The 13,179-nt window shown below is 41.2% G+C and overlaps 1 protein-coding gene across 1 annotated transcript in view; it reads right to left on the reverse strand.

The window, feature by feature from the left end:
* Positions 1-7,086: 7,086 nt before the first annotated feature.
* The window catches only part of Dph5 (diphthamide biosynthesis 5), a 29,213-nt gene continuing 23,120 nt past the window's right edge, over positions 7,087-13,179 (reverse strand). Inside the window, exons 6-8 of the mRNA XM_041653218.1 lie at positions 11,604-11,643; positions 9,964-10,067; positions 7,087-7,653 (exon numbers count right to left, since the gene is read on the reverse strand). Of these exons, the coding sequence (XP_041509152.1) occupies positions 7,442-7,653; positions 9,964-10,067; positions 11,604-11,643 (356 nt within the window). The 3' untranslated portion in view covers positions 7,087-7,441. The remainder of the gene's footprint in view (positions 7,654-9,963; positions 10,068-11,603; positions 11,644-13,179) is intronic.

Below are 13,179 nucleotides of genomic sequence, written 5' to 3' on the forward strand. Positions count from 1 at the left end.
GATGCTCTTTTAAAGCATCCATGGTCAAATTCCCAGCAGCTCACAACCATATATAACGTTAGTCCCAGGGGAACTGGTGCTCTCTCCTGGCCTCCATGGGTACTGCATGCATATGGTACACATGCATACAGGAAAACAACCAGACGCGTTAAGGCCTTTCATCCCAGCAGAGGCAGGCGGATCTCTGAGTTTGAGGCCAGCCTGGTCTACAAGAGCTAGTTCCAGGATGGCCAGAGCTGTTACACAGAGAAACCCTGTCCCGAAAAAACAAACAAGCAACAACAACACAAACAAAACCCAAACTTATTTTTTAGGTCTACCATGAAACTCATGCTTGACTGTGTTACCAACATTTAAATAGACAGTTTAAATATATTTGCTAGATTCCTAAAACCAAGAGGAGCCTGATGAGGTATTGCTAGAATGCATACCGTCCAGCACAGAAGGCAATCAAAATTTATTGGAAAAAAAGAAAAATAAAAAAAGCTGGAGAGATGGCTCAGTGGCTAAGAGGTTTGCTGAACAAGCATGACGTCATGAGTTCAGATCCCAGCATCCATGTAAAAACCTGGACATGGCTTTACAAGTTAGCCCAACTGAGGAACATCACTGGAATTTACTGACCACCAACCCAGCTTCAAGTTGAGTGAGAAACTCTCTCAAAGGAATAAGCCAGAAATGCCCAGTGTTCTCTTCTGGCTTCCACATGTGTGTATATACCTTTTATATACACATACATACAGATACCCAACACACATAAAAAATGTGCTTTTAGTGGGAAATTTAAATCTTTGAAAATAGTACTGTAGGAATTACTAAATTCAACCTTATTTCTTTTTGTAGGCCAGCTACTGCTAAACTGAAAAGATTAAAAATTAGACAATACAAAGCTAAAGACATTCCAAACAGCAGTTCCTGAAATTGGCAAGGAAGAGTCTCTTTAAAGTATAACACTTTATAAACAGACTCATATTTCCATGTAAGCATAGGTATAGCTTCATAGCAATTATAATTTTGCCATCTTTTAACTTTTAGAAATGTGACCATCTAAAATGACAAGTACAATAGAGACTACCTGATAGCCTTTGCTTGTCCTCACCCTAGGCACTGAGTTAGCTCATCATGTTTTAACTTTACAGGAATTCTGTACGTCATGCTACTTCCCCTCGAGTAGAAATTAGTATAGAGGTCATATTGGCTTAGGCAGGCTCCAAAAGGTAAAGTTACCACATCTCCAGTCCTGTCAGCTTAAGGAGACTTGTCGGAGGCGGTCCTGTGGAGACAGCCAGCAGCTACGGAAACCAACAGAGGCTTCTTCAGCTTGCAGAGAGGACAGATTTTCTGATTGGAAAAGTTATGGCTTCAGAAAAACAGAGCAAATTTCTCTTTCTCTTCCACATGGGTGAGGATGAAGTCCCACTCGGGAAGGTACAAAGTAAAGGTTCCTGGCCAGAGGATGAATTTGGAGCGCAGGGAACTGGTGTAGGGGAAAGACTGAGGGACACAGAAGCCCAGGAGAACCTTAGAATTAACTTTATGAATGCCAAAGATCACTTTCAAATCATTAATGCTTTGAGGTTGATCCCATTCAGCAAACCAAAAAGCCCTATAACTTCCCACACTGAGCAGGACAAACTACACAGGGTTGACCTGTGTCTCTGACCAGTCTACGGACAAGACAATCAGTCACACTCTGCCCTTCACCACGTTGCTCGCTTCTGAGAACAGAAAGGCTGGCCTCACTGTAGAATTTTAGAAGACTTGGGATCTCATGTATGATACTCAGAATGTCCAAGTTAAATTCCAGGTGAGTTGACCAAGCAGCGCAACATCAACACTGGAGTAACCTCATAAAGACCTTGAAGTAGCCACAATAAAAATGCACAATCACACCATCAAAAATAATCTTCCAACAAAGGCTAATGTAAGAAATAGGGGATTAGAGCTGGAGAGGTGGCTCAGTGGCTAAGAGCTACTCTTTTTGAAAGGACCCAGGACTGGTTCCCATGTGATGGCGTCACATGTTTTGTTAACTCTAGTTCCAGGGAATCCAATGTTTTTTTTTTTTTTCTGTCCTGTGGTGTCCTGCATTTATACGGTGCACATAAACTCACATAGTTGTACACATAAACTTACATATACATAAAATAATTAACCTTTAAAAATGGACATTTAGGACCATAACCAAAATTATAAAGGCACACAAAATGAACTCAATAGCAGTACAGAGGAAGAAAGAGTCAATAACCTTGAAGACAGATCAGGGAAAGTCACTTACTCAGAGCACACAAAACATTTAAGAATGAAACAACAGGAATAGAACAGAGCTCAGAGACTTGTGGGTCAAAAACTGCTGCTCTCATCAGATTCATCAGAGAGCAAACAAGGAGGCTAACACATTTAGTGAAAAAAAATATTTGGAGAATGGCTGTGTGCCTCCCACATTTGATGACACAAGCCTATAGATTTAAAAAGATGATTACATCCCAAATGGGATAAAGCCCAAAATATTCACACTGTATGGAGGACTTTCCATCAAAAGCTCACAGGCATCACTGCAAGTACCGATAGCACATATGTAAAACAGCAAAGAGCTAGAAAACACCTAATGTTGAAGAGAACGTAAAGGCAACACACTACCTCTTGAGATTTGACACAAACCGAAGAAATCAGAGAGTGTGCCACTGTGCTGCCTGTCTCAACAAAGGCCAGCAGGCGTGCAGAGATTGGTTTCAGTTGCACTTTACTAGAGAATCCGTGATCTGAGGTGGCAGCTAATAAACAACCTTTAAATGAACCACCTTACATCTTGTCTTGAGCTCGCAGTGTTTGGGGATGGGAGACAGAACCAATCACCCCACAGCTGTCTCGCAGGAGACAAGCAACAAGTACTCCCATCCAGTACCGTGAGAACGCAAACCAGAAGTGCCAGTTTGGAAGTTATTCTAGCAGAGCGAAGGAAGTCACTCCTGTCACCGCTGGCATATGCAATGTAAGGGGAAGAGGTTTACTTTGGGCTAGGTATACAGTCCATCATGGTGTGGGCAGCACTGTAGCAGAACCAGCTCCTTGCCGGCAGTAGCATGAGGATGGTTACTCACTTCTTGGTGGACTGGGGAGAAAGGAAAATGCTGACCCTTTTCCCCCTTTTGTTTCCCCTGAACTCAAGTCTATGGGATGGTACTGCCCATATTCAGGGTAGAACTTCCTCACTGGACCTTCTGGAAATACCCTCTCAGACACACCCAAAAGTGTGCCTCACTGATATTTTAGTCATTTCTTGTTTGCTGAATTTTTGTTTTTCGAGACAAGGGTTTCTCTGTTTAACAGCCCTAGCTGTCCTGGATCTAGCTCTTGTAGACCAGGCTGGCCTTGAGCTCACAGAGATTCACCTGCCTCTGCCTCCCAAGAGCTGGGATTAAAAGTGTGTGCCACCACTGCCTGGCTATTCTAGGCATCTCTCAATGCAACCAGGCTGGTAATCAAAATCAATTAAAATGTATTTATTTTTTCAGAATTTCATGTATGTGGACAATGTATTTGATCACATTTGACTCCCACTATCCACCTTCAACTCCTTGTGAATATTTCCCACATCCCCTTTCCAACTCATCATTTTCAAAAAAAACAACAACTCAGACACAGTCCAATTCGTGCTGCTTGTATACACATGGGTGTGTCATTCCTATTGGAGCATGGGCAACTCACCAGGAATACACTCCTAGTGGCCCATAACTATCAATAATATCTTAAGCTAGGGTTGCGGCTTGTGTGCCCCTCCCCCATCCATGTTGGAAGATCAACTGGCTTGATCTTGTGCAAACAATCACAGCTACCACAAACTCATGGGTGCAACGGTCATGTCCAAAACAGTTTGATTCTGGTTGTTTCCCATCTCTGGCTCTTAGAATCTCTCGTGTCCCCTCTTTCTCTATGTTCCCTGAGCCCTGGCAAGGAGGAGATGTCCCATTTATGGCTGAGTGCTCCACATATGCTTGTCTTTGCCTTTGACCAGTATTGAATCCCTATATTAAGGAACTTTTCTCTGATGAGAACGGAGAGTTACACTTGTCTATGGGTGTGGAAATACCTATTTCGATGGCAATTTGATACTGTGACCATTTAGCAAAATAATAGTAATAGCTTCATCCGTGGAGTATATGTGTTTCCCAGCCTTGAGTTCTTAGTGCAGATTTACAGTATAAGAATTTCTTCCTGTAGAGCAGGCCTAAATCCAATCAGAAAGTCGTTGTTTATCTGTATAACATTCATGCCACAATTGCAACCAGAAACATACCTTGCTAGGCTAGTTAACAGGCAATGTCTTATGGAAGGAAAGGTACTCCTACCTATGAACCAGAAACCCCATTCACGGGTGTCTATTCTAGAACCACACAAGAGCCTGCATGTAAATGCTTTAGCAATTTTCATTATTACTAAAAAGTAGCATGTAGAACTCGAATATTTTTTAGATGATCAGCGGATAAACAAACTGCAGGCTCTCCATACAAGTGAACTGGTGAAAAGGAATAAACTCATGATACCTGGAACAGTTTGTGTGACTCTCAAGAACGCCATGCTTATGGAATTCCCCTCCCCTCCATTCTTAAAAAGACAAAACTATTGAAAAGGAACAGATCACTGGCTTCACAGAATTACTGATGAGGTAGAAGGGTAAATGCGCAGAGGAAAGGAATTCTTCAGGATGAAGAAACTGTTATGTATCAAGACAATAAGGTGTTTCAGTCACTATTTCATAATTTCGATACATTTAAAACTAAGTAGGGTGGAATAACATAGTAAAATACTTGCCTAGCAGATCCACGGTCATGGAATCAAATCTTCTGCCATAGCACTGCAGAATCAAAAGTTAATTGAGACCAAACACCATGACATCACAACCCATCAAAGAGTTAAAAACTACTAAGTAAACTCTAAATGTATATACCTTTCTAGTATCTCCATTTTAACCTTGGGATTTCAGTAGTCTGCAACACAAATCCTCTCTTCACACTGATGAGAAGAGTTTTCATTTTATGATTTCATTTATATTGAGGTTATGTTACATACAGGTTTGCCAGGTTGAGCAAAAATAAATAAACCTAAATCTTAATTTCAAACTACATTTGGTGAGCCCCGATCCTCCTTGTTAGCTTTTCCAACTAATTTTGGTTTTTATCAGTTTTAACTGACAGGTGTGGGTTTTCTACTTATTTTGCTTATAATTCATTGAGCATGTGGGATCAATCAATGTACTGCCCAATCTATTTCCTAAATGAGCAAAGTTTGGCTGTCATTTCCATTTTTTAAAACTGCCCTATTTCTCTTCTGTAGCATGGTTAATAAAAACCCAGAGACAGATATTGGGGTTCAACCTGAAGACGAGAAAAGCAAAACAGCCAGCCCCTGGCTCGTACCTCTACTTCAGTCTGAAATGGCGATCCTGCCTCCCGGAATCTCAGAACTGTCTCCTCCTGTCTTATATTCCTCTCTAGCACTGGGATTAAAGGCGTGCACCACTAACCACCCAGTATCTATGGCAAACAAGTGTAGCTACTGGGATTAAAGGTGTGTGTGACCACTGCCTGATCTGTAAGGCTGACCAGTGGGGCTCTTTTACTTTCTGATCTCAGGCAAGCTTTACTTATTAAAATATAAATGAAATATCACTACACGCTTCTTCCTTCTCCTTCTTCTTCTTCTAGAATCTACTTACACGCTTTTCAAAACTGCTTGATATTGGAGCTGGTGAGATGCCTCAGCAGGGAAAAGTGCTTGCTATCAAACCTAACAACCTGAGTTCATTGGCTATAACTTCTCACTTCCACAAACAGTCCTCTTATCTCCAAGCAAACATTGGCAACTCGTGTGTATTTGTGTGCACATGCATGCAGTCTCTTTTCTTCATATGAAGTGTAGAAATTTTAGAAACTACTTGATGTAGCCCCCATATTATGATTCTGATGATCTTTCCCCTTCAGTCTTCTTCCTTAGGATGGACAATGTCACTTCCTCTGTACTTTGCCCAATTTGGTTCTTCCTTTTTGGTTTCCATCTCTTGGATGACAGTACTCATTATATTCATTCATTATATGCGCCTGTCTCTCATCCATGCCCAGTTCTAAAATGTCCATCTTTTATATCTACTAATTCTAAAGTCTAGACTATGCTGACCTCTTAACCAAGCATTCCTCTTTTCTAATCATAAAGCCATGCCTCATGTTGTGAACTATAGCCACTGTTGATATTACACTATTTTTTTCACCATATTCTGAACCATCTTCAGCTTTGTTCTAACAGGCATTAAACTACTTTCTAGTCACCTTTATCGCATGTAGGCCCAACTTCACATTTTATGAAACGCTTTGTCCTTAGTTTAGTCCCTGGTCTTTACTAGTACATGGCCATTCTGGGCTTCTGATAAGAAAGTCTGCATATTTATCACACCCTTCTAACTTGTCAGAATTCAAACCTGAAGTTGTCTTCTCTTGCAATAGAGAGCAATGTCTGTTTTTTTCGGGGTGGGGGGGGTGGGGGTGGGGGGCTTGGCCTGGCTTTTCACCTGGATCCTTGGATCTTCCTATACATACAAACAATAAGGAGTGAGCTGAGAATTTAGGACACACCAATCATTTACTATAGAGCATCTGAATTTGCTTCTGTTTCTAGCTCCCTTTGGAGCCTACAGTTCCACCGACTAACCATCTCATGCCAGACCAACACTATCTTTGCTGAACTGAAGTCTGGGAATATCTCGGCAGGAAAAGGCACACAGGCAGAATTCTCAGCCTGCTCCGTGACTCCCAGTATCTTTCAACAACCATGCACTGTAAGTTAGAACTGGAGGGTGTGAGCTTTTCAACTACAAAACCGTTAGTTTACCATCTCCGAAGAAAACAAGCTAGAACGGACGTAAGGTACCCCGCACCTAGGGCTAGGCTTCCAGCTGCCCATGGCCACACCGGGCTTTTCATGTGAGTGCTGGGGATTCCAGCTCTCAGTGCTTGCGCAGTAGCACTTCACCACGAGGGTGTGTTGAGTTCCAACAGCTACCTTTCTATAAAGGAGATTATAAAACAACAAATGAACAGTTAGCAATCTTTTATTTGCTTTACTTGCTATTCTGCACTTCTTTATCCCTTAAAAACAGGGTTTATGTGAGTCATATTCCAGTTTCCTCAAAGTTACATCTTTGGACGTCCAGCCATACTTCTTCAGCTTGGTCTGCCCCCTGACAAGGAGCCAACGGGTACTGCAATAGCATGGTGAAAAAACAGGGGAAAACTGCTGCAGGAAACCAAACACTGCTGGTTCAACTTGCTTCCTCTTGGTCACTTCTGTTACACTTTCTAGATAAGTAACAGACCACGTAATTTGTCGTATAAATAGAGCACATACAATTTAACTGAAATTATTGTGAGACAACAGAAAACGTCCATGTTCAGAGTCCATTGATACTCTGGGATTCCGGTATGGAGAAAAGATTTAGCATTTCCATCTCCAGTGGGTGCAAGGTGCCTCCCGTGATGACCAAAGAATGCAATGGTTCTCCCAAGTCCACTGTGCACATTTGCTGTAACGTGCCTGCTGCAATTTTCTGGTCCTCAGCGCCAACTCTGGCTAAGCCAACACAGAGTGTCTCCTCGGTGATCGCTGTTTAAAATGGGGGGCAGGGAAGGGAGAGAGAGATGTTACAGATCAACCGGGCAATGCTTCACCTTGTTCGACACTCAAAAATATTTTCCCAACATATAAGATGCAATAAAAATTTTTTTTTGAGTACAAAAAAAAAAATAAAAAAAATAAAAAAATAAATAAAAAAAAAAATTAGTACTGCAAGTCCACTGAAAAATGCCCTAAACACCCGAAACCTCTCTAGTCACTCACCACAGACCAATTACTTTACCTTCTGAGAATTCCAAAGGTTTACATAACCTTATGCTTTAACAACTTGAAAAACAATTGGCTGTATTTATACTACGCATAATGATAGCACATCTGTCTTAAAACAGGCTGTGAGTGAACATCTGTATGATTCACACACATAAAGACACATAAAGATTTCTTTTTGTTTATATTTCTTTGTGTATTGGTGTGTGCACATGTGTGTATGTATGTGCATGCTGATACTCATGGAGGCAGAAGAGGGTGTTGGATCCCCTGAAGCTGGAACTCCATGTGATTGTGAGCCGTTCAAGGTGGGTGCTGGGAACCTAACTTGGATCCTCTTTGTCTTAATTATGGTTTCTATTGCTGTGAAGAGACATCATGACTATAGCAACTCTTATAAAGGAAAACATTTAATTGGGGCAGTTCGCTTAAAGATCGGAGGTTTAGTCTATTATCATCATGGCAGGACAAGGTGGCGTACAGGTAAGCATGCTGCTGGAAAAATAACTGAGAGTCCTACATCTTTCAGGCAACAGGAAGTGGTCTGAGACACTGGGCAGTATCTTGAGCATATGAGACCTCAAAGCCCACTTCCAGTAACACACTTCCTCCAACAAAGCCACGAGTCCTAATAGTGCTACTCCCTTTGGTGGCCATTTTCTTTCAAAGCACCATATTCCTTAAGAACAGGAACTGCTCCTAAGGAGCGAATCATCCTCCTGTACCAACACATAAATTCTTGATATACATTTATACTGACCAAGACACAGGAAAAATTAGGAGACTGAGAAAAATTCACAGACGAGAATTTCTCCTTAGTCATCTAATTAGTTACAGAATAAAACAGTTTTTTTAATTTAAAAAAATGTATTATCTCTTAAGTGGTAGTTGTGTGGGGTGGTAATAATAATAATAATAATAATAGCCATTTCTGGATACTCAGGCTTTATTTTCAGAGTAAAGATCCACAACTCTCTTTTCATAATCAAGTACTTTAGTGTACAGCTGAAGACCTGACTTCTTACTGCTTTATCCTGTAGTTGAGAAAGTTTCCTCCCTGAAAAGTGACTTAAAAAGAAATGGACAAGGATTTATAAAAGGCAAAGAGGGCACGTGAGGAACTCAGTGCCACTAGCAGGGACAAACGGTGCAATGACTGGGTCAGCAGGATGGCTCAGGAGGGAAAGGCACTTGCCACCGTGCCTTGCTGGCCCGAGTTTGAGTCCTGGGACATGTGAGGTGAAAGGAGAAGCAGCTCTTGGAAGCTTTCCTCCTAACTCCATATGGACATATGGCAAGTGTGCACACACATAAAAAAGTACATGATTGCAACAAAGATTTAAAAACAAATTATCACTCAAAAACGCCTTAATGCATGTTTTTACTAGAGGTCAGGCAAAAACAGTGCCTATAACAGAATATGACAGGTATATATAAAAAGTTCTCAGCAAACATTTATTGACTACACTTTACTGTATAGCACACACTCTGTCTACCTATTAGGAGTGTTGTCTTTAACCTAAAGAAAACTATTCTATATTTCAGTGTTAAGGAGATGAAGCAGAATAAATGTATTTTTGTAGGGTAGATTATTGATTAGACCCTATATGGTAGCACTCTATTTTATCATTTATATATTATCATGTTAACATAAAATCAGATTATAAGTAAAATAATATATATATATATATATGTTATATATATAAAGTCTTTTTTGTTTTGTTTGTTTGTTTAAGACAGGGTTTCTCTGTGTAGCCCTGGCTGTTCTGGAGCTAGCGCTGTAGACCAGGCTAGCCTTGAACTCACAGAGGTATGCCTAAAGCCATGTGCCACCACCACCTAGCTAAAAGTCTTCATTTTTAAAAATTTAAGTTATGACAATTTTACTGTAAAGAACTCAATTATTTTTCTTTTAGTATACCTTGAATCCTGTGGGGTTTAAAATTAGAAAAAAAAAATATGAGACCTACATAACACGGCAAAAACACCGACCGTGCTGTGTGGTGTGATGTGTGTCAGATGTGTAGTGACATATCTATCTGCAGAGAAACAACCCAAGGGGCTCCGAAGTACCTGGTTCTTCCCCGCGTGCTCTCTGATTGTGAACAATTTCTAGAAGCTGCTGGGCTGCCTGGTTCACACTCATGTATCGAGGAGGTTCATAGATCTTTCTTCCCCTGTAAGCATAAAACTAGACATCATTGTTCCTTCCCGAGAAACCCACTTGTGGCATTTAATGTAGTTCCTCCCCTGACACACTCGCGTGCCACAGCCCACACTCTCACGTCTTCACACGGTACCCACTTCTGGATAAACCAGGGTTTATAAACGTGGGTGCAGTGACTGAGTTTCTTAAGCTTTCTTTCTACTGTCCTCAAGGACACTGAAATGGCAGCAAGACTGACATTCTGAAAAAGACACACGTCTAAATCAAAGGATGCCTTAGCAGATGTAATTCAAACTGTGTCACTGGGGTCCACACTCGCTTTTATTTTCACGGTGCTGGAGACTGAACCTAGAGGCTAATGCACACCAGCCATTTTTATTAATATGTTTCTGCATCTTTTCTACTTCTTCCTCTAAGAAAACTGTCAAGGTCTGAAAATCTTTGACAGTAACAAGATTATTTCTACATGCCTCGAAAACCTGGCGAGTTTACCAAATGACTGTAACAAAAAGACAAGCTTCTGAAACTTGCAGTCTGCACCGATCACTTACTGATCTACAGTTTCTCCAAGTCAATGCTGTCCAGCAGAAGCACAGCACAGTGCAGTCTCAAGCAGTGCAGACATTACAGTAACTAATTACAGAGACAAAATTGGTTTCAATAGCATGTAAATATATTTAACCCAATATCCCCATATTATATTTGAAAATGTTTAAACACTGTTTTTATACCAAGTCTTTGAAATCTGATAAGCATTTTCAGCACATTTGTTAAGCCTTAATTAGAAATATTTAATATGTATATAAAATGTATGATCATAAAAATAGATTTATAAGGATAAGCTGGAGGGAGGACATAACTAAAATACATTGTAAACATGTATGAAATTTCCAACAAATAAAAATATATTTAAAAAACAGATTTACATATTAAGTTGTCTCAAACAACTTAGGTTTTAAATTGTTAGTTTAAAGTTAAAGGGAACTTCAGTTCTTCAGCCACATTTCGAGTGCTCATCACCACGCGTGGTGGAACTGCTGTATGGAGCACTGCCTCACTAGGAGAGGACCCCGCCCTCACACACGGAAGAAGCCATACCTCCTGCCCCCCACCCAATGTCACACATGGGAGAAGCAGCCCCACCCCTCTATCCCTATCGTCACACACAGGAGACAGACACCCCCTCTGCCCCCACCCCTATCCTCACGCATGGGAGAGGTGATCGCCCTCCACACACACAGGGGAAGTGACTCCATAGCAGCAGCAGCAGCCAGAGGCTGATGTCAGATGTAGGCCCAAGGTTCTGAAATCCCAACACATTCATTCACTCCACCCATATTTCAGGGTGACCTTTAATGCCCACTGCTGCTCTCAGGGTTGGATCTATGAATTCTGCTGCTACCCTCGCCTGAGCACCCTGCTCTATCTTCTGCAGGAGTCAAATATTTACTGCATCACTATGCTGAAAGCTCGTCTTCCTCCATCCTTCGACTCGGCTCACTGGAGCACCTATGGTCCTGGTCACAGAACTGAAACACGGACGCACCTGATGAGATTCTCCAGAGACTGCTCCTTCACTTTGATATCTGTAGGGAGTAGAGGACAGGTCTTTTAACCTAGTCATTTGCCCCCAGTCCTCCAGCTTCCACTAGGGATCATGTACATTTCTGGGAATCTTCCCAGATGCCCCCAAATGCTGATCTGAGTTGTGGTGTCTCTGCTCACACTTGCGTGTGACTATTTTCCTACGGGGGTTAGAGGAGCGGAAGCCTGCGGCTGTGGAAAGCAAACTGGAGTTTGGCCCTGACCCTCCTCTGCAGGGATCTAGTTTCCTGTTGGAAAAGGTGATAAGGGAAAGTATCAGATGATGTTAGCACGTGTACTACTTAACTGATCAGAATCTTTTAACTCTTCTACCTGGTACTTGCATAGACTCATCTGAAATGTCGGCTTGCATTCCTACCCTTCAGGCATCATCCTATAAAAGCCTCAAAGGATAAAACTTAAGCTAAAAAAAAAAAAAAGAATTTTCACTGTTTAGTTTTTGTTGTTGATGTTGTTTTCTGAAACAGGGTTTCTGTACGTGTAGTACTTGCTGTCCTGGAACTCGCCTTGTAGACCAGGCTGGCCTTGAACTCAGAGATCCACCTGCCTCTGCCTCCTGAGTAAGTGCTGGGATTAAAGGCGTGTGCAATGCTACCACCGGACAAAGATTCTTACCATATTTTGAAAAGAAGTGTTTTCTTTCTTACAGTGGTAAGACATCAGTAATAATGAATGAATACTGTAGTAACAGGGCGTCAGAGCTCCGGGCACGGCAGGGAGAGGCATACACTCTCTGCGCACGCTCGTGAAGCCTGGCAGTGCAGCATGGCAAAGACTGGGTCCCTGCACTGCACTGTGCTTAGCTGGCCACCGTAGTGCTTGAGAAACTGAAAAGCAGACTGGCTCTGTGTCCTTACAGGACTTCACACATGAGCCACAGCTGCTTCCTGTTTTACAGGCAAAATGAATGGTTCAGCCAAAGTTTGTTTTTATAAAATAAATATGGCACAGCTGAAGAGCCTCTGACAGACTTCTACAGCTTTGTGAAGTGATAGGAAAGCTTCTCCTATTGACCAATTCTACAATGTGTATTTAGAAATTACAACTATGATTAATCTTACAACTGGTTTTCAATGTCTGTGTGGCACTTAAAATATTTAAGTATTTCTCAAATCTGAAATAATGATCATTATTTAATTAGTTCTATCTGTCTGGCACATACAAGAATGAATGTTATTGAAACTATGGCCTCCAATACAATTAGTAATAAAATTCATATTTTACTTTAAACAATATCTTGAATACTTATGGTAACATTTCCCTTAAATCATTCACCTTGAACTTGTAAAATGTCTACTGTAAACCGTGTAAAGCACAGACGTCTACTGACTATGTAGACATGGCCTCCTATAACTTACTCTAACCCATCTGGAACTGTGTTTAAGCAGTAAGTTCCAATTATTTCATACAGCCTTTGTTTTCAACTCTAATGCTTTGTACTTAAAAATATCTATGTAACTAATGTTGTATACTAACTTCTTACTATATCACTATATCACATATATACATGCTATAGC

Source organism: Microtus oregoni, unplaced genomic scaffold, assembly GCF_018167655.1.
Source record: "Microtus oregoni isolate MIOR12 unplaced genomic scaffold, Mior012 000000F_ref0000247, whole genome shotgun sequence".
NCBI classification, from domain to species: Eukaryota; Metazoa; Chordata; class Mammalia; order Rodentia; family Cricetidae; genus Microtus; species Microtus oregoni.